At 42.5% G+C, this 24,568-nt stretch overlaps 1 protein-coding gene across 1 annotated transcript in view; it reads left to right on the top strand.

The window, feature by feature from the left end:
* LOC112260982 (inactive heparanase-2-like) overlaps positions 1-24,568 on the top strand; it is a 117,166-nt gene that overhangs the window by 53,299 nt on the left and 39,299 nt on the right. The window contains exons 4-8 of the mRNA XM_042328339.1: positions 3,736-3,909; positions 5,218-5,391; positions 7,119-7,290; positions 10,548-10,595; positions 22,880-22,973. Coding sequence (XP_042184273.1) covers positions 3,736-3,909; positions 5,218-5,391; positions 7,119-7,290; positions 10,548-10,595; positions 22,880-22,973 — 662 coding nt within the window. The remainder of the gene's footprint in view (positions 1-3,735; positions 3,910-5,217; positions 5,392-7,118; positions 7,291-10,547; positions 10,596-22,879; positions 22,974-24,568) is intronic.

Below are 24,568 nucleotides of genomic sequence, written 5' to 3' on the forward strand. Positions count from 1 at the left end.
TCGTTATGCCCCTGAACAAGGCAGTTAACCCACTGCTCCTAGGCTGTCATTGTAAATACGAATTTGTTCTTAACTGACTTGCCTAGTTAAATAAAGTTAAAAATTAAAATAAATAAACAATTTGATTAACTGACTTGTTAGACAGGTGGAATCCTATAACGGTGCCACGTTGAAAGTCACTGAGCTCTTCAGTGTCGATGTTTGTCTACGGAGATTGCATGGCTGTGTGCTTAATTTTATACACCTGGCTGAAATAGTGGCTGAAATAGACAAATTCCCTAATTTGAAGAGGTGTCCACATACCTTTGTATACAGTACCAATCAAAAGTTTGGACACACCCACTCATTCAAGGATTTTTCTTTATTTTTACAATGTCTACATTGTAGAATAATAGTGAAGACATCAAAACTATAACACATATGGAATCATGTAGTAACCAAAACAGTGTTAAACAAATCCAAATATATTTTATATTTGAGATTCTTCAAAGTAGCCACCTTTTGCCTTGATGACAGCCTTTCACACTCTTGGCATTCTCTCAATTTGCTTTTCCAACAGTCTTGAAGGAGTTCCCACATATGCTGAGCACTTGTTGGCTGCTTTTCCTTCACTCTGCGGCCCAACTAATCCCAAACCATCTCAGTTGGGTTGAGGTCAGGGGATTGTGGAGGACAGGTCATCTGATGCAGCACTCCATTACTCTCCTTCTTGGTCAAATATCCCTTACACAGCCTGGAGGTGTGTTGGGTCATTGTCCTGTTGAAAAACAAATTATAGTCCCACTAAGCGCAAACCAGATGGGATGGCGTATTGCTGCAGAATGCTGTGGTAGCCATGCTGTTTAAGTGTGCCTTGAATTCTAAATAAATCCCAGACAGTGTCACCAGCACAGCACAAACTGGGTCTGTGGCTTCGGCTTTTTGGGTTGCATTTACTTCAGTCATTTAGCATACTACTTACTGTACAAAATATAATTGAATAGAAACCCAATGGAATATAATATAATATAGTTGAATAGAAACACAATGGAATATAACACAATATAATTGAATAGAAACACAATGTAATATAATATAATATAATATAATTGAATAGAAGCACAATGGAATATAATATAATATAGTTGAATGGAAACACAATGAAATATAATTGAATAGAAACACAGTGTAATATAATAGAATAGATTCACATGGCTAACTAAATGATATGTAAAAAGCACGACATATACATCTGTGTGACAGCTAGAGGTCATTGTTATCTGAAGTTTCTGCATTGACAAAATGGCTGCATTATTCATCCCCCATATTGTATCGTTTAATTCAGGGCTTTGGTTCTGAATTTGAATCTTTAGAAGCTGATAAATGTGCTCGCCTTAACAAAGCATTGAGCTGTCATATGTTGACAAATTATATTGACAGAGAGAGAATTCCTTACATCAGTTCTCGCCAAGTCCTGGATTGATATTTGGAATAATGCTTTTAGCAGGGATAGTCTGGGGAATATGAGCAGCACTCGGAGCTGTAGTATGTGTGTTTTTGTGTGTTTGTGCGTGTGCATGTGCGTGTGTATGTGTGTGTCTGCAAATGATGAAACACTCGCAGGAACTACAGAAATCCTTTAGGGAGTAACATCAGAGGTTTCCAGAAACAATAGCTGCTGGTTTCCAGAGACCCTGGCTGCTTAATCTCTAATGTACCATTTATCTCAATAAGTCTGGATTGATTATTGATTGTTAAACTTGGTCCCACTTTAAACAAAATACAACTTATTAAGGCTTTACATAGTATACATAAAGTCTTCTTAATCACAATAGAAATGCTTCACAAATCATCTATAAACTAATGTCATACTGTATAAATGGTATAAAGAGTGATATAACAGCTCCCTATGTAGGGTGCATTGTGTGTGTGTGTGTTGCGTGTGTGTGCTTCAAAGACTCCATCTCGGCAGGGGACTCTAATGAGAATATAAATCAGTCTTTCTGGATCTGGACCTAGGAGGGAGAAACGATGAGACCCCCTTTAGGGACTTCACACGCACACACACACACTGACATTTCACATGTCAAGGGCATTACTTCACCATCTGTGGACAGACCTATGTCATTTTACACATATAAAACACAGCCTCTTGAACCATATCAAGTTCATACATATCTTTAGAGAAAGTTTCTTTCTGGACTTTTCACTCATGATTTATTTTATTGTCATATCTGCTCAGCAGGCTGCCGTTCAGCTATGCCCTTCACCTGGTCTTCATCAGCAGGCTGGGATATCCATCAGGACACGTCACACACACACACACACACACACACACACACACACACCCTCAAGTCCTCCCCTGGGCGTTGTATAGGCCTGGTGTTATGTATGGTTGGAATTATCATCCAGTTAAATTATCACTTAGTCAACATAAATGAAACAATAAAGGTAAGGTGGACTGTAGTACTGTAGAGTTTAGATGATGAGTCAGGCTCAGATTGACGGGGTTAGGTAAGGTGGACTGTAGTACTGTAGTTTAGATGATGAGTCAGGCTCAGATTGACGGGGTTAGGTAAGGTGGACTGTAGTACTGTAGAGTTTAGATGATGAGTCAGGCTCAGATTGACAGGGTTAGGTAAGGTGGACTGTAGTACTGTAGAGTTTAGATGATGAGTCAGGCTCAGATTGACGGGGTTAGGTAAGGTGGACTGTAGTACTGTAGAGTTTAGATGATGAGTCAGGCTCAGATTGACGGGGTTAGGTAAAGTGGACTGTAGTACTGTAGTTTAGATGATGAGTCAGGCTCAGATTGACGGGGTTAGGTAAGGTGGACTGTAGTACTGTAGAGTTTAGATGATGAGTCAGGCTCAGATTGACGGGGTTAGGTAAGGTGGACTGTAGTACTATAGAGTTTAGATGATGAGTCAGGCTCAGATTGACGGGGTTAGGTAAGGTGGACTGTAGTACTATAGAGTTTAGATGATGAGTCAGGCTCAGATTGACGGGGTTAGGTAAAGTGGACTGTAGTACTGTAGAGTTTAGATGATGAGTCAGGCTCAGATTGACGGGGTTAGGTAAGGTGGACTGTAGTACTGTAGAGTTTAGATGATGAGTCAGGCTCAGATTGATGGGGTTAGGTAAGGTGGACTGTAGTACTGTAGTTTAGATGATGAGTCAGGCTCAGATTGACGGGGTTAGGTAAGGTGGACTGTAGTACTGTAGTTTAGATGATGAGTCAGGCTCAGATTGACGGGGTTAGGTAAAGTGGACTGTAGTACTGTAGAGTTTAGATGATGAGTCAGGCTCAGATTGACGGGGTTAGGTAAAGTGGACTGTAGTACTGTAGAGTTTAGATGATGAGTCAGGCTCAGATTAAAGAGGTTAAAGGTTAGAACTAGGAACAGGTGTTTTTCAGAACGAGTCGGGATCACTTAGTTTCGATAAATCATTAAATCTGTGATAGGTTTTGTAGCTACATATATTCCCACAGTCAAAAATGAATCTAGCCATCTAATGTGGAGTTCCCACCACCACTGATCCTATAGTAGGAGGGGTTAGGTCCAGATGTTAGACAGGGCACAGTTTTTCTAGCTAGTTTTACCTAGCATACTGGAAAAGAAATGTCCCATATCTGTTTTCAATGTTTATAAATAATTATTTGTAATAAAGATAGCCCGGCCACAATATGATTGACAGTTACCTCAAATATTTAGAAAAGAAACAAAGTTACAACTGCGTCTGGTTTGCTCCCAGCCAGGTCTTTAGACAAACTGTACAACTTTGCCGAGTGTGCTGGTCTGCATCTGGTCCTTGGGCTCAACGCCCAGCAGAGAAACCCTGACTCCTCCTGGAACTCCTCCTCAGCACTCAGCCTCCTCAAATACAGCGCCGGGAAGAAATACAACATCTCCTGGGAACTGGGCAACGGTCAGTATCTATACAACATTATATACTATATATTATATCATTTATGCTATTTAATACAGTAGAATTATAAAACATTAGGTAACACTGTACTTGAAGTGTATACACAACGCATCCCGAACACCTTCATGAAACCATTTCTAACACCTTTATGAAACAATTTCTAACACCTTTATGAAACCATTTCTAACACCTTTATGAAACCATTTCTAACACCTTTATGAAACCATTTCTAACACCTTTATGAAACCATTTCTAACACCTTTATGAAACCATTTCTAACACCTTTAGATGAAACCATTTCTAACACCTTTATGAAACCATTTCTAACACCTTTATGAAACCATTTCTAACACCTTTATGAAACCATTTCTAACACCTTTATGAAACCATTTCTAACACCTTTATGAGTGTAGCAGTGGATTGTTCATGAAAATTATATGTATTTATCCATTCTACACTGACATTTTTAGAGTTTAGATGATGAGTCAGGCTCAGATTGAGAGGTTAGGTAAGGTGGACTGTAGTACTATAGAGTTTAGATGATGAGTCAGGCTCAGATTGAGGGGTTAGGTAAAGTGGACTGTAGTACTGTAGTTTTAGATGATGAGTCAGGCTCAGATTGAGGGGTTAGGTAAGGTGGACTGTAGTACTGTAGAGAGATGATGAGTCAGGCTCAGATTGAGGGGTTAGGTAAGACTGTAGTACTGTAGAGTTTAGATGATGAGTCAGGCTCAGATTGAGGGGTTAGGTAGTAGTACTGTAGAGTTTAGATGATGAGTCAGGCTCAGATTGAGAGGTTAGGTAAAGTGGACTGTAGTACTGTAGAGTTTAGATGATGAGTCAGGCTCAGATTAAAGAGGTTAAAGGTTAGAGAGGAACAGGTGTACTTTCAGAGAGTTTAGATCACTTAGTTTCAGGCTCAGAAATCTGTGAGAGAGGTTTTGTAGAGATGATTCCCACAGTCAAAAATGAATCTAGATCTAAGTGGAGTTCCCAACCAGATCCTATAGTAGGAGGGGTTAGGTCCAGATGTTAGACAGGGCACAGTTTTTCTAGCTAGTTTTACTCTAGGGAAAGAAATGTCCCATATCTGTTTTCAGTTTATAAATTTATAGAAGAGAGAGAGAGAGAGGGAAGAGATGGGGCACAGTTTTCTAGAGTTTTACCTAGCATAAGAGAAATGTCCCATATCTGTTTTCAATGTTTATAAATAATTAAATAAAGATAGCCCGGCCACAATATGATTGACAGTTACCTCAAATATTTAGAAAAGAAACAAAGTTACAACTGCGTCTGGTTTGCTCCCAGCCAGGTCTTTAGACAAACTGTACAACTTTGCCGAGTGTGCTGGTCTGCATCTGGTCCTTGGGCTCAACGCCCAGCAGAGAAACCCTGACTCCTCCTGGAACTCCTCCTCAGCACTCAGCCTCCTCAAATACAGCGCCGGGAAGAAATACAACATCTCCTGGGAACTGGGCAACGGTCAGTATCTATACAACATTATATACTATATATTATATCATTTATGCTATTTAATACAGTAGAATTATAAAACATTAGGTAACACTGTACTTGAAGTGTATACACAACGCATCCCGAACACCTTCATGAAACCATTTCTAACACCTTTATGAAACAATTTCTAACACCTTTATGAAACCATTTCTAACACCTTTATGAAACCATTTCTAACACCTTTATGAAACCATTTCTAACACCTTTATGAAACCATTTCTAACACCTTTATGAGTGTAGCAGTATTGTTCATGAAAATTATATGTATTTATCCATTCTACACTGACATTTTTAGAGAGAGAGAGAGAGAGAGAGAGAGAGAGAGAGAGAGAGAGAGAGAGAGAGAGAGAGAGAGAGAGAGAGAGAGAGAGAGAGAGAGGGGAGAGAGAGAGAGAGAGAGAGGGGAGAGAGAGAGAGAGAGAGAGAGAGAGAGAGAGAGAGAGAGAGAGAGAGAGAGAGAGAGAGAGAGAGAGAGAGAGAGAGAGAGAGAGAGAGAGAGAGAGAGAGAGAGAGAGAGAGAGAGAGAGAGAGAGAGAGAGAGAGAGAGAGAGAGAGGGAAAGAGAGAGAGAGAGAGAGGGAGAGAGAGAGAGAGAGAGAGAGAGAGAGAGAGAGAGAGAGAGAGAGAGAGAGAGAGAGAGAGAGAGAGAGAGAGAGAGGAGAGAGAGAGAGAGAGAGAGAGAGAGAGAGAGAGAGAGAGAGAGAGAGAGAGAGAGAGAGAGAGAGAGAGAGAGAGAGAGAGAGAGAGAGGGAGAGAGAGAGAGAGAGAGAGAGAGAGAGAGAGAGAGAGAGAGAGAGAAAGAGAGAGAGAGAGAGAGAGAGAGGGGAGAGAGAGAGAGAGAGGGAGGGTGGGGGTATTTCGGGATGCTCAAGTATGGAGTGGTTTTAAAAAGGAGAAGGTAACAGCTGATTACTTGCTCAGTGGTGCATGGTTGACCCGAGAACACCTGCCAATATGACAGACACAAACAGTATGGCCAGCAGGGGGGAACTATAGGGGTCTGTGTTTTTATTTTGGGGGGAAATTGAGGCTCCTTCTGGCGGAGACCATCAACACAGATGGAGAGAGAGAGAGAAAGAGAGGGATAGAAATAGGGAGGTGGGGGACCTCCCTGTTATCTTGGCCCATTCTCCTGGCAAGTCCTCCCTCCAGCAACATTACAATAATGACAATTTAGTTAACGCGCACATACTGGGCACTGAGAGGAACATATGTTGGACATTGCCTGACTCTCTCTCTCTTTCTGTATTACTGTGTACATAGGGTTCCATTCAAGGACAACATAAAAATGTCAGTAGCCCAACACGTTATGGTGTTGAAGTGTTTCTACTGTTCACTTATGGAGCAAAGATCCTCCCCCAAGGTGGAAAACTATCTGACCAAGTCAAGCTCTCCAGAAACAGGATTCAGCTGGGTAAATAAGCTGGTAGAATGTATTGACAAATGAACCTGAATGAAGATCGAAGTAAATGTCTATTTGTTTTAAAGATTGCCATTTGGACTCCATCTTTCACCAGAGTGGAATGGTTGCTGTGAAATGGTGGATCATACTGTTTATATCACTTTCCTGACCTTTCATTTCGTCCCTCTCTCCATCTTTCACCAGAGTGGAAGGGTTGCTGTGAAATGGTGGATCATACTGTTTATATCACTTTCCTGACCTTTCATTTCGTCCCTCTCTCCATCTCTCTCCAGAGCCTAATGGCTACCGTAGCATGATGGGTCAGACAGTGAACAGTACCCAGCTAGCCCAGGACTACACCCTGCTGAGAACGTTACTGCAGTCTGTACGCTACTATAGCCGAGCACACCTCTTGGGCCCGAACGCTGGACGACCACGCAAAAACGCCATTCTGCTGCTCGATGGGTGAGTCGTTTCACTGACACCGTTGTCACCATATGGACACACTACAAGGTCCTGGACTATGGTATGGAGTTATCTTTTGGAAATGTGATTTAAGCACACACACACACACACACACACACACACACACACACACACACACACACACACACACTCACACAGGCCCAGTGTTTATGTAGAAGCCTACAGTCTGATGGTCCCAGGCCCTGGTATAGTTAAATAGGCTGTCAGCTGTATAGAGTGTCAGTGGATTGATAAGGTGGCCAAGCGATGTCCCACCTGTCCCCTCGCTCTCTATTCTCTCCTCTCTCCTCTCTCCTCTCTCTTCTCTCTCACAGACCAGATAATCTTTGTCTAGTCCTCTTATACACATTTCCACCCCTCTATCTTAGACACACCATTGGGACTTGCCAAAAGTAGTGGATTTGTTAGGTTAATTGTTGGATTTGTTATGTGTTAAATGGTGGATTTTTTCCACTCCAAAAATATGTATTTGGCAGAGCAGCATTTTTTTGCATACCTCTAGGATGTACACTGTACAAAATATCAATGCAACATGTAAAACGTTGGTCCCATGTTTCATGATCTGTAATAAAATATCTCAGAAATGTTCCATACACACAAAACGCAAAATTTCTCTCAAAGTTTGTGCAGACATTTGTTAACATCCCTGTTTGTGAGCATTTCTCCTTTGCCAAGATAATCCATCCACCTGACAAGTGTGGCATACCAAGAAGATTATTAAACAGTATTATCATTAGACAGGTGCACCTTGTACTGGGACAATAAAAGGCCATTCTAAAATGATCCGTTTTGTCACACAACACAATGCCACAGATGTCTCAAGGTTTGAGGGAGCGTGCATTTGACAATCTGACTGCAGAAAGGTTCACGAGAGCTGTTGCCAGAGAATTGAATGTAAATTTCTCTACCATAAACCGCCTCCAACATTTTTTAGAGAATTTGGCAGTACATCCAACCAGTGGGCGAGTGGTTTGCTGACGTTAATGTTGTGTACAGAGTGCCCCATGGTGGCGGTGGAGTTATGGTATGGGAAGGCACAAGCTACAGACAACGAACACAATTGCATTTTATCGATGGCAATATGAATGCACAGAGATGCTACAGACAACGAACACAATTGCATTTTATCGATGGCAATATGAATACCGTCACGAGATCCTGAGGCCCATTGTCGTGCCATTCATCCACCTCCATCACCTAATGTTTTAGTATGATAGTGCACGGCCCTCTGTCACAAGGATTTGTACACAATTCCTGGAAGCTGAAAATGTCCCAGTTCTTCCATGGCCTGCATTCTCACCAGACATGTCACCCATTGTGTCACGGCTCTTGTCGTAATGAGGATCGAACCAAAACGCAGCGTGGTACGTGTTCATGATTCTTTATTAACAAAAACACTTGAACAAAATAACAAAGTGAAAAATAACTAAACAGTTCTGTAAGGTGCATAAACTATACAGAAAACAACTACCCACAAAACACAGGTGGGAAAATGGCTGCCTAAGTATGATTCCCACGATAGACAGCTACCAACGATAGACAGCTGCCTCTGATTGGGAACCACACTCGGCCAAAAACAAAGAAATAGAAAACATAGAAATACAGAAACTAGAATGCCCACCCTAGTCACACCCTGGCCTAACCGAAATGGAGAATAAACGCCTCTCTATAGGCAGGGAGTGACACATTGAGCAGGTTTGGAATGCTCTGAATCGACGTGTATGACAGCATGTTCCAGTTCCCGCCAATATCAAGCAACTTCGCACAGCCATTGAAGAGGAGTGGGATAAACATTCCACAGGCCGCAATCAACAGCTTGATCAATTCTATGTGGTGGAGATATGTCGCGCTGCATGAGGCAAGTGGTGGTCACACCAGATACTGACTGGTTTTCTGATCCACACCCCTAGCCAAGATATCTGTGACCAACAGATGCATACCTGAACACCCAGTCATGACAAATCCATAGATTAAAGCCTAATTTATTTATTTCAATTGACTGATTTCCTTATATGAACTGGAACTCAGTAAAATCTTTGAAATTGATGCGTTTATATTTTAGTTCAGTATAATAAAGGCTGCAAAAATAGATATGCCTGACCTCAATGTTTTGGCTAGTGCTTTTCTGTAGGTACACATCAATAGTTATAACATTTATGTTAGCAATACTTACTACTATACAACTCTTACTTACTATAGCTGAGCTGATGAGTTGGATTTAGAGAGTCTTTGTGAATTATGAGGGAGGTTCTCCTCTAACTCCTCCTCTAACTCCTCCTCTCTGTTCTCCTCCTTTTCCTCCACCGGTCTTTCCCCTGGTTTGACCAGTCTTTCCCCTGGTTTGACCAGTCTTTCCCCTGGTTTGACCAGTCTTTCCCCTGGTTTGACCGGTCTTTCCCCTGGTTTGACCAGTCTTTCCCATGGTTTGACTGGTCTTTCCCTGGTTTGACCGACCGGTCTTTTCCCTGGTTTGACCGACCAGTCTTTCCCCTGGTTTGACCGACCGGTCTTTCCCCTGGTTTGACCGACCGGTCTTTCCCCTGGTTTGACCGACCGGTCTTTCCCCTGGTTTGACCGACCGGTCTTTCCCCTGGTTTGACCGACCGGTCTTTCCCCTGGTTTGACCGACCAGTCTTTCCCTGGTTTGACTGACCAGTCTTTCCCCTGGTTTGACCAGTCTTTCCCCTGGTTTGACCGGTCTTTCCCCTGGTTTGACCAGTCTTTCCCCTGGTTTGACCGACCGGTCTTTCCCCTGGTTTGACTTTGTCTCACGGTCACAGCCTCTGTCTCAGGTGTGTGTGCATGTGTGTGTGTGTGTCTGCCACAGTTGTCTGCTTAAGAAAACAAAGGCCAAATGGACGGCGGTAACATCGGTGTCAGTTAAAAGATGTAACCAAGACTAAACATCTTTAACTGGTGAGAGTGCCTTTCTGACAAGCTGTTTAGACAGAAGAGTCTGGACATGTCAGAAAGACTCTCAGACCCAAATAAGGAGAGTTTCAGGTTGAGACTACCCGGTCCTCATGTCTTGTTTCTCACGTGTCTCTTTGGCTTTAACAGTTAGAAATACACACACTCACTGAATCACACACGCGCACACACATACACACACATTGACAACCTGGTCAAGAAGCCAAGACATATGAAACTAATGAAAAGTCTGTGTTTTATTCCAAAATGAAGTACTGGTATCTCAGTGATGCTGTAAACTGAATCTCTTGCGTTTTTATTCCCAGATTCATGAAGAACGCTGGTTCTGTTGTGGATGCTGTAACGTGGCAACAGTAGGTATTTTACCCCTTTTTCTATCCTATATCTGCATACCTGTATCACTTAGCTTCATACACACATTCCCTATATAATAATCATCATCATCATAATAACAATAAACAAGTTCTCATTCATAAAACCTCTTAAAATGTGTAAAGTAGAATAAAAATGGTTTCCAGTCAAACTGTTTCCAGGGAGAAATATTTTGAAGGCTTTTATAAAAAATACAAGCTATAGTGAGAACCAGCTGCTGAAAGAATGGCATGGTTTTAGTTTGGTATTTTCCCTCACACTCTCTCTCCTCTGCTTTCCTCCCCATTCTGACTTGTGGTGTCGTTCTTGAAGTGACTGAGCGGCTAAAGACATGTCTGGCTGTTGTTGTGGTTTGTAATGGTCATTGTTTTACAGGCAGGCAAGAGGAACTGTGGTTGACATTCTGAGAGAGCAAAAAAATTGCATCGCTGTCAGAACGAAGTAAAATAGTCTGTGCAGTAGTTTCAAAATAAGGGAATATTGCTGTTTCGTGCCAAGGTATTCACATATTTGTCTCATTAACACACGCACACGCATGCACGCAAACACGTACAAATGCACACACAGACACACACCACACTGCTAGAGACGGGTCTCGTTAAGGCCAAGGTCAGGCTAATTAAGAGATTGGGAAGAGGAAGGTTTAGCACCACCCACACTGGCAAAGTCAAACCATATGCTTACACACACACACACACGCATACACACACATGTCCTGCCAATTACCCTCTTTACACAACAGGACTAGGTTTTATGCTAGCCAGACTGCGTGACAGGTAGGCTGACCTCTATAAACCAACTTTTAACCAATAAAAGCTCTGAAAAGGTGCCACTTTGACCAACAGTGAAATACACTTGCATGATGACTAACCTTGCCTAAGATCTGAAGACATGCTACGTGAATGATTCGGTCTTGTGTTTTTCTATAGAGAGAAAGTTGCACCAATCCATCCATAATAGCAGCACTTCCTCTAGATGGTACATATTAGAATTGTGTTGAACAACTTGGTTTAGTTATACAGTTTACATATTGGAGTCATTTGGCATGGAACAGCATGTTACATGTTAGGAACACAAAACAGGTGCTACACATGCTAGAGTGTATCTGTGACCAGACAGTTAACCATGCCTGTTGTCTCCCTCGGTCTGGCATTCTGTGGGGGAGCTCAGGTAAGAGGGTTAGGGATGATTAGAGTAGCACTAAGCGTCCACACCTCTTACACACAGACAAGCAGGCATGCACACACACACACACACACACACAAATATACAACAGGTATATCTTCCCAAGCTGACGCTAACATACAGTACAGTACATGTTTTCAATGTTCTCTTTCTCCAGTACTGCCAGAACTTCCCCTGTCACTTCCCTACTGTTGTCTTCATCCTCATAGTGTGGTTGTGTTCTCTTTCAATTATTTGTTTTGATATCTCACATGAGCGTGATTCACCAGAATCTCATCATCTCAAAGAACCAATCACATATGTCTGTCGGGTACAGACAGGTCGAGAGGCAAATGATGTGAGCAGCTCCCCTCATCATAAAGAGCCACTCGCTGACCTTTTGATCAATCTCACCTCTCTTCCTCACAAACAGTCATTCTCTTAGCTCTCCTCAGCATGACTTGATCCGTTTTCCAAGTTCATCTGTTCACAGGTGTGCTGTGAGGTTACTCCGCCGAGTGCAGGTTTTTCTTCGCCTGTCTTCTGTGTTGGGTGACTTTATCCCCTCCCCCCCAGTTTGTGTCCAGTACCCATAATGCTCATATACTTGGATAAAACGAAAGCTTTGCACAAGAGCGATTAGCTCTTTGTGTGTTTTGTGAGAGACGCCTCTCTCGTCAACAGTTATCACGGATTGTGGAAGCTATTATATTGGCCTATAATAGCAAGGGGTTACAACCTCCGGATGGCCTGAGGGCTCACTCCACCAGGGGTATGGCTACTTCTTGGGCACTGTTCGAGGGCATCTCCTTGCATACTTTTATGATGTTCTACCGGCTAGATGTCATTGCGCCTTCTTTGGCGTATACTGTCCTCAGTGTCGGGGCCTCTGAGGGTTGATACGTTGAGACTAACTGGCCTCAGAGAGCATTCTGTGATACGGGAGTTGGCCATATCCCTCATGTGAGATCGAAACTAACAACTGAAAGAGAACTTAAGGTTATTTGCGTAGCCCCGGTTCTCTGATATTATGAGTGAGATGTCTCACCGCATTCAAATAAAATAACAGTTTATTGGTCGTGTACACAGTTTAGCAGATGTTATAGCAGTGATCATGCTTATGTTACTAGCTCCTAACAATGCTGTAAAATGTCCAACAAGTACACAAATAATAATAAAAAACAAGAAATCTTGAAATGGCAGAAAGAATCTAATTAACAACCCAAATTGCACTACACCATTCCCTACTAGCAAGAACTTGAGGAAGTTCGGCATGCTCAAGAATGATCAGAGGGTGGGGGAATGAGGGGAGGGGCTCACCTTATTCGCCCCTCGACTTTTCTGTTTCCGACAGACGTGTGTGATTGGTTCTTCGAGCTTCTGAGACTCTTGTCAAACCCCTTCATGTGAGATATCTCACTTATAATATCAGAGAACCGAGGGTTATGCAAGTAACACGTTTTGGCCTAGCGGGAGTATTGCTCCATGAATAGAGACATAGAGACCATGTAGTCAGAAGACTGAACACTCAGCAAGAGGACTGATATTTTTTACAGCTACAGTATATGGAGAAAGTAGAGAAAATAGAGATAGCAGTGGGAGGAAGAAAGAGCAAAGACTCCACACTTTATTCACTGTCCCGCCGGACTCGTAAATCCTGAGGGCCCATTCCCCTGGAGGGACTCATTTTATTCATTGGTGGAGCTTAGACCCTCACAAACACTCACACTCACACACGAGCGCACCCTTTGTCTCTTGTCTCCCTTTCGCTATCGCTCTCCTTCTTTCTCTCTCACTTGTCTCCTTTTTCTCTCTCTCTGATCCCTCCCTGCCTTCCTCCAATTCTTGTCACTTTCTCGCTCTTCCCTCTGACATCTTAATACTCGTCTCAGACTAAATCTGGTATTTATCTACATCTCAACCATTCCACAAGTCAGAGAGAGAAACATTGTAGAGGGGAGAAAGAGGAAGAATGTCAGATGAGAAAGAGAAGGAGAGAGATTGAAATTTAGCAAGAGAGAAAAGACAGAGTAGTACAGTAGAGAGAGAGGAGAGAGAGAGAGAGAGAGAGAGAGAGAGAGAGAGAGAGAGAGAGAGAGAGAGAGAGAGAGAGAGAGAGACTACTGCGAGAAAAGGTGATTCATCATTGTCTTGGTAAAGAATGTAATTCCAAATAGAGGATACGTTCTGTTCTCTACAGATGTGTTCACGCTTTAATTCTTCCCATAGGTAGAGGAGCAGTCAGATCAGCAGACAGCTTCCCTACAAAACTACTATGTATTTTTGTCTGACAAAGTTGGCCACACATAAATGGTATCATAACACAATTTGGTAGCGCTTTACCAGTTTTGGTAACCCTTGATGGTAAAAGATTTGATAGTTTTCCTACAATTAGGTCCCACTTTAAAAAACAAGAATTTATAAAGGCTTTATATAGAATACATAAACTCTTCATTAGTACTAAATAGATACTTCACAAATAACTTCCTCTATGTACAGTACATGGTAACACTTTAGCTGAAGGGGGCATACATACATTCAGACAAGGCATTCACCTTTATGCGTGTTGCCGTATCATGCATAACAAACTTTATAATACATTCATTCTTCATCATTCATAAGAAGTTTTCAAAATGAAATTCCCTTGAAATACCGTTGAGAGTTAGAATAGTAGAATACACAAGGTGCAATTTAGAAATTTGGTTGTGCATCAGTAGTCTTTTTCTCTTGACAGTCATTTAGCCCATGTCAGCTAAACATTTGAATCATGGTCGAATTACCAATCGGGGGCTCACTCAGATATCACATTAAAAACGGCAAACATTTCTATCCACTCATTGGCAAAATGTGTCAAATTCAAGGAAATTACAGTGCCTTGCGAAAGTATTCGGCCCCCTTGAACTTTGCGACCTTTTGCCACATTTCAGGCTTCAAACATAAAGATATAAAACTGTATTTTTTTGTGAAGAATCAACAACAAGTGGGACACAATCATGAAGTGGAACGACATTTATTGGATATTTCAAACTTTTTTAACAAATCAAAAACTGAAAAATTGGGCGTGCAAAATTATTCAGCCCCTTTACTTTCAGTGCAGCAAACTCTCTCCAGAAGTTCAGTGAGGATCTCTGAATGATCCAATGTTGACCTAAATGACTAATGATGATAAATACAATCCACCTGTGTGTAATCAAGTCTCCGTATAAATGCACCTGCACTGTGATAGTCTCAGAGGTCCGTTAAAAGCGCAGAGAGCATCATGAAGAACAAGGAACACACCAGGCAGGTCCGAGATACTGTTGTGAAGAAGTTTAAAGCCGGATTTGGACACAAAAAGATTTCCCAAGCTTTAAACATCCCAAGGAGCACTGTGCAAGCGATAATATTGAAATAGAAGGAGTATCAGACCACTGCAAATCTACCAAGACCTGGCCGTCCCTCTAAACTTTCAGCTCATACAAGGAGAAGACTGATCAGAGATGCAGCCAAGAGGCCCATGATCACTCTGGATGAACTGCAGAGATCTACAGCTGAGGTGGGAGACTCTGTCCATAGGACAACAATCAGTCATATATTGCACAAATCTGGCCTTTATGGAAGAGTGGCAAGAAGAAAGACATTTCTTAAAGATATCCATAAAAAGTGTTGTTTAAAGTTTGCCACAAGCCACCTGGGAGACACACAAAACATGTGGAAGAAGGTGCTCTGGTCAGATGAAACCAAAATTGAACTTTTTGGCAACAATGAAAAACGTTATGTTTGGCGTAAAAGCAACACAGCTCATCACCCTGAACACACCATCCCCACTGTCAAACATGGTGGTGGCAGCATCATGGTTTGGGCCTGCTTCTATTCAGCAGGGACAGGGAAGATGGTTAAAATTGATGGGAAGATGGATGGAACCAAATACAGGACCATTCTGGAAGAAAACCTGATGGAGTCTGCAAAAGACCTGAGACTGGGACGGAGATTTGTCTTCCAACAAGACAATGATCCAAAACATAAAGCAAAATCTACAATGGAATGGTTCAAAAATAAACATATCCAGGTGTTAGAATGGCCAAGTCAAAGTCCAGACCTGAATCCAATCGAGAATCTGTGGAAAGAACTGAAAACTGCTGTTCACAAATGCTCTCCATCCAACCTCACTGAGCTCGAGCTGTTTTGCAAGGAGGAAGAGGAAAAAATGTCAGTCTCTCGATGTGCAAAACTGATATACCCCAAGCGACTTACAGCTGTAATCGCAGCAAAAGGTGGCGCTACAAAGTATTAACTTAAGGGGGCTGAATAAATTTGCACGCCCAATTTTTCAGTTTTTGATTTGTTAAAAAAGTTTGAAATATCCAATAAATGTCGTTCCACTTCATGATTGTGTCCCACTTGTTGTTGATTCTTCACAAAACAATACAGTTTTATATCTTTATGTTTGAAGCCTGAAATGTGGCAAAAGGTCGCAAAGTTCAAGGGGGCCGAATACTTTCGCAAGGCACTGTAGCTGTAAAACTGCACATTTTTGCTCCCAGCCCCATGGCAAAATGTGTAGAAAAGCAGCAAACTTTAAAACTGCTAAATGTTCTTTGTGGCCCACATCAAAGTTGCCCATTTGTGCTGTAAGACATCCGTGCTCTAATACACTATTCACAGAACTGGCTAGGGGCAGCACATTTAGTTACTCTTTGCACAGAGTGTTTTGTATCCTCTCTCTTTCAGTGCTGCAGGATGCCACTTGGTAAACAGCCCTTGGAATTATCAATAGTATCTTCACCCTCCAATTATGTTCAAAAGCCTATACGCAGTGGATGTTCTGTGTCAATTTGACCCCGTATCCATGAATAAGTACAGAACATACAGTAAGAAGGTGTATCTGAAGCAAACAGAGTACCTGGTCTACAGTGAGTCCTGGCCTGGAGCACAAAGTGTAAATGTCATGTTAGGCCTGCAGCATGTTCTCTGCCAACTTAAGCCAAAAATATGTGTTCCTACGATAATACTTTGGGGGTTGGGTACTGTGGCTGTGAAAATACACATTTCTAAATATATGTACATATAAAGATATATTTCTGTGTTACTGTTAACTTTTCGTTCTGAAATGACAATTTACATATTTTGAAAACTCCTTATAAATGATATTGAAAAAATGTGTTATGAAGGTTGTTATAACTGATACTGCGAGGTGTTATGACTGGTTTCAAAAAGGTGTTGTGAATGTCTTTTTTATACCCCCTTCAAGTAGAGTGTTGTCGGCAGCATTGCCAAATGTGACAAAACCCACTGTGTCAATTCCCCCAAAAAGGGTTACATGATGACATTATTGATAATAGCCTAAACCTACCTGAATTCTATGGAAACCCATACCACGTTAATGGCACTCATAAACTGTAAATAGTGATTGCTTTAGATCAGGTACTTCCAAAAATACTTTGATAATAATTTATCTATATTAAACACCGTATGCATTATCTTATGAATCTTTATTCTGGGTGGCAGCGTAGCCTAGTGGTTAGAGTATTGGACTAAATCAAATCAAATCGAATCAAATTTTATTTGTCACATACACATGGTTAGCAGATGTTAATGCGAGTGTAGCGAAATGCTTGTGCTTCTAGTTCCGACAATGCAGTAATAACGAACAAGTAATCTAACTAACAATTCCAAAAAAAAAAACTACTGTCTTATACACAGTGTAAGGGGATAAAGAATATGTACATAAGGATATATGAATGAGTGATGGTACAGAGCAGCATAGGCAAGATACAGTAGATGATATCAAGTACAGTATATACATATGAGATGAGTATGTAAACCAAGTGGCATAGTTAAAGTGGCTAGTGATACATGTATTACATAAGGATGCAGTCGATGATATAGAGTACAGTATCTACGTATGCATATGAGATGAATAATGTAGGGTAAGTAACATTATATAAGGTAGCATTGTTTAAAGTGGCTAGTGATATTTCAAACTCGGACTAGTAACCGAAAGGTTGCAAGGTCAAATCCCCAAGCTGACAAGGTAAAAATCTGCCATTCTGCCCCTGAACAAGGCAGTTAACCCACTGTTCCTAGGCCGTCATTGAAAATAAGAATTTGTTCTTAACTGACTTGCCTAATTTAATAAATGTTAAATTAAAGAGGAACTGAACCCCCCAAAATTATCTGGTTTAAAACGGTCTGTGGCATTGGTAGTAGTCATATACAGTGGGATTAATGCCGTTGATGAAGATGAGCAAAATTGTCTGTATAAAATAAAGAATTCAAGTACTGAGCTTTATTGTATAGTATTTTACGCTAATACAATTGCTCAGAGAAAGAGATTTTGTTTTACAAGTAATACTTTTTTTTCTCTAAAAGACAGGGTTAAAAATGATTGCCACTCCTGTTTTCTATACCTTTCTATACCTCACCTAAGTCACCTTGCGAGGATAATGGCATTGAGACTTTTTCTAAAAATGTTTTCTGAGATTGAATGACACATTGGGAGGAATCTTAGACCATTCCTTCATAGAGAATCTTTCCAAATCCTTGATATCAGTCTGCTGGTAGAGGCAACCAGGTTTTTGGCTAAAATGCCCTAGTACTGGGTAAAGTCCATGATGCCGTTGACCTTAACAACTCTGTACAGTGTCCCGAGAGGCACATAGTTTGAGATCTGTGGTGACACAGATTTCCTCCCACATAGCAGGGTCATCTGTGCATTGACTTTCCATATTGTCCAGCAGCTTCACTTGATAAGCCGTAAGTAAGGTGGACCTGTTAGGTGCTCTGACCGAATGGGCTGCTGTTATGTACATTTTATGACAAATGAACAAAAGCATCCCTCTTGTTCGGGAGGGTGGTGTTAACCAACAGGGATGCACTGCGTGAGGGATTAAGGTAGTTAACCGTTAGCCAGGGGAGGCTCCACCGGAGGGGCCTTATGGAAACTGGAAACTCGTCTATGCATGTTCAGGGTAGGGGAACAATTAGGGGTTAGTCTACCAGAAAAAGGCTTTTCCCAGGACCATTTTGCCTCCTTTAGGCAAGCCACAACTGTCGGAATGCTAGTTTTGGTCAGGGCTGTTTGCAGTTGGAGTCTCCTCCACTCGTACAAATGGTCCGGTGGGACCGGTGGGACATTGAGCGTGTAATCCCGGATGGGATTAGCGACCTCGTCACCGGCTGTGCCTTTGGCGGTGCACCTGGGGACGGGTGCAGGTGTTTGGGAGGGAGGAAGTGGGGACTCAATTCCTCCATCTTCGGGCTCAAAGTTGGAGAGGCTGCTATTAGTATGAGCCTCATCAGGGCAGTGATGGGGACATTGCCTTGCATAGAGTGCCATTTATCAGATGGGACATTAAACAGGTGTCCTGACTCTCTGTGGTCACATGTCTATCCCATGGCACTTATTGTAAGAGTAGGGGTGTTAACTCCAGTGCCCTGGCTAAATTCCAAACCTGGCCCCATTTCCATCATGGCCACCAAATCATCCCCCTCCTTCCCCCCTCTCCCGAGATTGTGTCTTCGCTAAATAAGGGAAGAGAGTCAAGGTTGTCAATCACCTCCGCCCAGATGTGTACAGATGAGCGCTTGTCACCTACCCCGGGGGGGTACAGACATAGCTTGGAGTGGGGGGTACCCGGAGCAGGAGCATTTTTTTGTCTCCTTCTCTGGCTAACCTTAAACAGTGTGCTGCAGTGCAGACAAGACTCCGGGTAGTTGACTGCCTCTCAAGCATGCTTGTTTCCCAAACAGGCAAAGCAGAAAGGATGGGAGTCTTTCTCTGAGATGCAAGAGCCGCAGGGGCAGAGATGGGAGCTCGTGCCTGGCTTGGGTCATCCTGGCAAGGGGAGGTGGTAACCATGACTCTAAGTGGGCTACAAGCCTGTCGTAAATTGCACTCATTAACCCGGAGAGCACAGCAAGGTGGAGTTGCTCTACAGGTTAGAGGGCTCTCAAGACCGCAAAACCGGAAGGTAGGACCAGTCAGCCTAGCCAGTAAAGGTGCTGGTGAGCTAGGTGAGAGAAGAATACTACCGTGCAGTTAGAGAGAGCTAGCGAAGGAGTTCTAGTTCTAGTCATGTGCTTCACCAATGCGTAGCTGCATAGCCAGCTAGTCCTGGCGTTTAGCTTGCTAGCATTCACCTCAAGTGTTAGTAGCCTAGCTTTAGCAAGCACACTGCTAGCTGAAGAGAATGTATGTTCTTCGTTAGCTAGCTACGTTAGCTTAGGGTGTGGCTAACCAAATCACAAAAGTCTCTTTCCTTTCTTCCACTGTGGTGGGAATAAGTAACAGGAAGGTACATGGGCTGGTAGAGTGAGATGGAAGCTACCCATAGTGAGAAACCAAACAAGTAATTTAAATATAACGTGTGTGAATAACTATCTAAATACTGTAGTGTTGAAGGGCCAGTATGGGGCAGCCTTCCCTCTGATCTTAAGATCAAATCCCAATGCCCCAGGGCAGTGATGGGGACATTGCCTTGCATAGGGTGCCATTTATCAGATGAGACATTAAACAGGTGTCCTGACTCTCTGTGGTCACATGTCTATCCCATGGCACTTATTGTAAGAGTAGGGGTGTTAACTCCAGTGCCCTGGCTAAATTCCAAACCTGGCCCCATTTCCATCATGGCCACCAAATCATCCCCCTCCTTCCTAATTACCATATTTATTTGTATATTTTATTGAACCTTTATTTAACAAGGCAATTCCGTTAAGAACAAATTCTTATTTACAATGACGGCCAAAAGGCAAAAGGCCTCCTACGAGGACGGGGGCTGGGATTACAAATATAAATATAGGACAAAACACACATCACGACAAGAGAGACCTAAGACAACAACATAGCATGGCAGCAACACATGACAACACAGCATGGTAGCAGCACAACATGACCACAACATGGTAGCAACACAACATGGCAGCAGCACAACATGGTAGCAGCACAAAACATGGTACAAACATTATTGGGCACAGACAACAGAACAAAGGCAAGAAGATAGAGACAACAATATATCTCGCGAAGCAGCCACAACTGTCAGTAAGAGATGGAGATAACTCCAGCTTGAGTGCTTTTGTAGCTTGTTCCAGTCGCTAGCTGCAGGGAACTGAAAAGAGGAGCGACCCAGGGATGTGTGTGCTTTGGGGACCTTTAACAGAATGTGACTGACAGAATGGCTGTTGTATTTGGAGGATGCGGGCTGCAGTAGGTATCTCACATACGGGGGAGTGAGGCCTAAGAGAGTTTTATGCAATGGGTATTCAGAGATGACCAGTTTACAGTATATAGAGTGCAGTGATGTGTCCTATGAAGAGCATTGGTGGCTAATCTGATGGCCGAATGGTAAAGAACATCAAGCCGCACAAAAGCACCCTTACCTGCCGATCTTTAAATTACATCTCCGTAGTCTAGCATGGGTAGGATTGTCATCTGAACAGGGTTAGTTTGGCAGCTGGGTTGAAAGAGGAACGATTACGATAGAGGAAACCAAGTCTAGATTTAACCTTATCCTGCAGCTTTGATATGCGTTGAGAGAAGGACAGTGTACCATCTAGCCATACTCCCAAATACTTGTATGATGTGACTACCTCAAGCTCTAAACCCTCAGAGGTAGTAATCACACCGGTGGGGAGAGGGGCATTCTTCTTACCAAACCACATGACCTTTGTTTTGGAGGTGAGTATAAGACTGTATCATCTGCATGTAAATGGATGAGAGAGCTTCCTACTGCCTCAGCTATGTTGTTGATGTAAATTGAGAAGAGCATGGGGCCTAGGATCAATCCTTGGGGTACTCCCTTGGTGAGAGGCAGTGGCTGAGACAGCAGATGTTCTGACTATACACTGCACTCTTGGAGAGATGTAGTTAGCGAACCAGGCCAAAGACCCCTCAGAGACATCAATATGTCACTCCTCACCTCTCCACCTGATAGCTGATGTGTGGTGAGCGTTTTGGCACAAATGGTTTTCTGTGTATTACAAAAGTGGGTGCTACATATTGGTAGTGGATGAGGTGAGTTTCCCTAACTTGCAGTGCTTTGAGTACCTGGAAAGGCGCTATATAAAAATACAATCAATATATTGGGGGAGCTCCTGAGTGGAGCAGCGGTCTAAGGCACTGCATCTCAGCGCTTGAGACATCACTACAGGCACCCTGGTTCAAATCCAGGCTGTATCACATCCTGACGGGATTGAGAGTCCCATAGGGCAGCGCACAATTGGCCCAGCAACGTTTGGGTTTGGCTGGGGTAGGCCGCCATTGTCAATAAGAATTTGTTCTTAACTGACTTGCCTAGTTAAATAAAGGTTACATTAAAATATTAAAATATATATATACTGTATATATAGCTTACAAAATTTTACAAATATAGGTCATATATGCTAATATTAAATAATGATTATTAATTGGTGAACATACTATTTCTAAATGGTTTATTACTGGACTTTTTTATGAAGCGTTAGTAAGAGTTTCAGTTTGTGTGTACCATAGCCTTTTTTCTCATGAGAATGATACTTTTGATAAGTGCAAACTCTAAGTGTAAAGTGTAGTGAGAGCATTTGGCGTCAGATTATAACCAGTTAATGATATTAGTGTTAAAAAACAAAAAACACTGAGAGTTTTAAATCAACACTAAAAGTGTTGAGTCTGTGGACCCATATAGACACTAGAACAGTTGTAAATTAACACACTACTTAGTGTAAATCTATATTCAAAGATTTCCCAGAGTGCCTTGCCTTTCGAGCAAATTGTAGAGTTACCACACATGAGTGATGTGTATGAGTTTCATGCCCCTGTCCTAGGGTAAAACTATAACATTTTTGCTTAGTCCACAAGATTGAAAATGAATGTGACAACCATGTCTCTGTCACTAACAAATTCAGTCATGGGTGGTAATTCTACATTTTACCTGAAAGGCAAGGCACCATGGAAAATATCTGAATAAGGTTTTACACTAAGTAGTGTGTTAATTTAACACTGTTCCGGTGTCTATATGGGTCCACAGACAACACTTTCAATGTTAATTTAGTTTCTTTAACACTGGAGAATTTGCTGTGTGCATTTATCAGAAGTTGCTTGTATTCTGTTCTGAAGTGTCTGTGTGTCTTGTTGTTCTGTCTGTAGCTACTACATGGATGGCAGAGTGACCAAAGTAGAGGACTTTCTGAAGACGCGCCTGCTGGACACCCTGACCGAACAGATCACCAAAGTACTCAAGGTGAGAGAAAGGGAAGTGTTGACACAAGGTCTCAGGAAAGGTCAGTCATTATGTAAGTATGCTTCACCAAATCACCTCTGTTACACGTGTCTCTTCCCAACCCCTGACCCAGTGCTCTCCTGTCCCACTGCCTTGTCCCTCCATAGGCCTACCTCTGTAAGAGCACAGTTCCCAGTTCAGTTTTATGGATCTCAACTCTCAGATCTGGAACAGTAACTTCCCTCAGTGAGAAGAAAAGGCCATAAGAACCGATCTGTCATGCTCACAATTAAGTAACAATTGCTACCAACCTATAGTCACAGTCTCTGAGCTGATAGAAAATACCCAATTATTGTCTATTGTAAAAGAGAGGACCCACCAAAGCACATTAAAACAACCATAGAACAATGTGTGCTGCCCTAATGTGTGTGTGAGTTTGTGTGTGTGCGCAGGCATGTATGCAAGCGTGTTTGTGCTGTACTGCACGTGCTTGTGCGTTTCCCCATTTGCTGTCCAGTAGTAATGGTTTGCAGCCATGCTAGGAGAGAGATTCTCTGGAAGCTGTTTAGAGCAGAGAGAATAGGTCTTCCGGACAGAGATCCAGGTGTGTGGGTGTGTAGAGTTAGTATAAATGTATGTGCATATTATGTGTGAGTGAAAAAATGATGGAGTGAGTGTTTAGTTTTTTATTAACTAGGCAAGTCAGTTTAGAACAAATTCTTAATTATAATGATGGCCTAGGAACAGAAGGTTTACTGTCTTGTTCAGGGGCAGAACGACAGATTTTTACCTTTTTACCTCAGCTCTGGGATTCAATCTAGAAACCTTGCGCGCACGTGTGTGTGTGTGTGTGTGTGTGTGTGTGTGTGTGTGTGTGTGTGTGTGTGTGTGTGTGTGTGTGTGTGTGTGTGTGTGTGTGTGTGTGTGTGTGTGTGTGTGTCTGGGGCCCTGTGAATGTGGATAGAGACAAATACTGAAATAAAAGGTCAATAAAGATACAGGGTAAACTCGGTCCGTGTAGCTATTTATCATTTGCATTGCTTGGGGATCGAAGCTGTTCAAGAGCCTGTTGTTGTCAGACTTGATGCACCGATACCTCTTGCCCTGTGGCAGCAGAGAAAATAATCTTGGGTGGTTGGGGTCTTTTCACACCGCCTGATATAGAGGTCCTGGATGGCAGGGAGCTCAGCCCCAGTAATGTACTGGGCTGTCCCCACAACACTCTGTAGAGCCATGCGATTGAGAACGGTGCTATTGCCATACCAACCAGTGATACAGCCAGTCAATATGCTCTCAGTAGTACAGCTGTAGAACCTTTTCAGGATTTGAGTGCCCATGCTAAACTTCTTCAATCTCCTGAGGGGGAAGAGGCACTGTCGCTCTTTCTTCACGACTGTACGTGTGTTTGGACCATTTTAAGTCTTTAGTGATTTGGACACAGAGGAACTTGAAGCTGTCTACCTGCTCCACTGCCACCCCATCGATGTGGATCTGCTCCTTGGTCTTACTCTGGCACCACACTGTCAGGTCACTGACTTCCTCTCTGTAGGCTGACTCATCGTTGCCGGTGATCAGGCCTACCACCATCATGTTGTCAGTGAACTTAATAATGGTGT

The sequence above is a fragment of the Oncorhynchus tshawytscha genome, linkage group LG01, assembly GCF_018296145.1.
Source record: "Oncorhynchus tshawytscha isolate Ot180627B linkage group LG01, Otsh_v2.0, whole genome shotgun sequence".
Taxonomy (NCBI): Eukaryota; Metazoa; Chordata; class Actinopteri; order Salmoniformes; family Salmonidae; genus Oncorhynchus; species Oncorhynchus tshawytscha.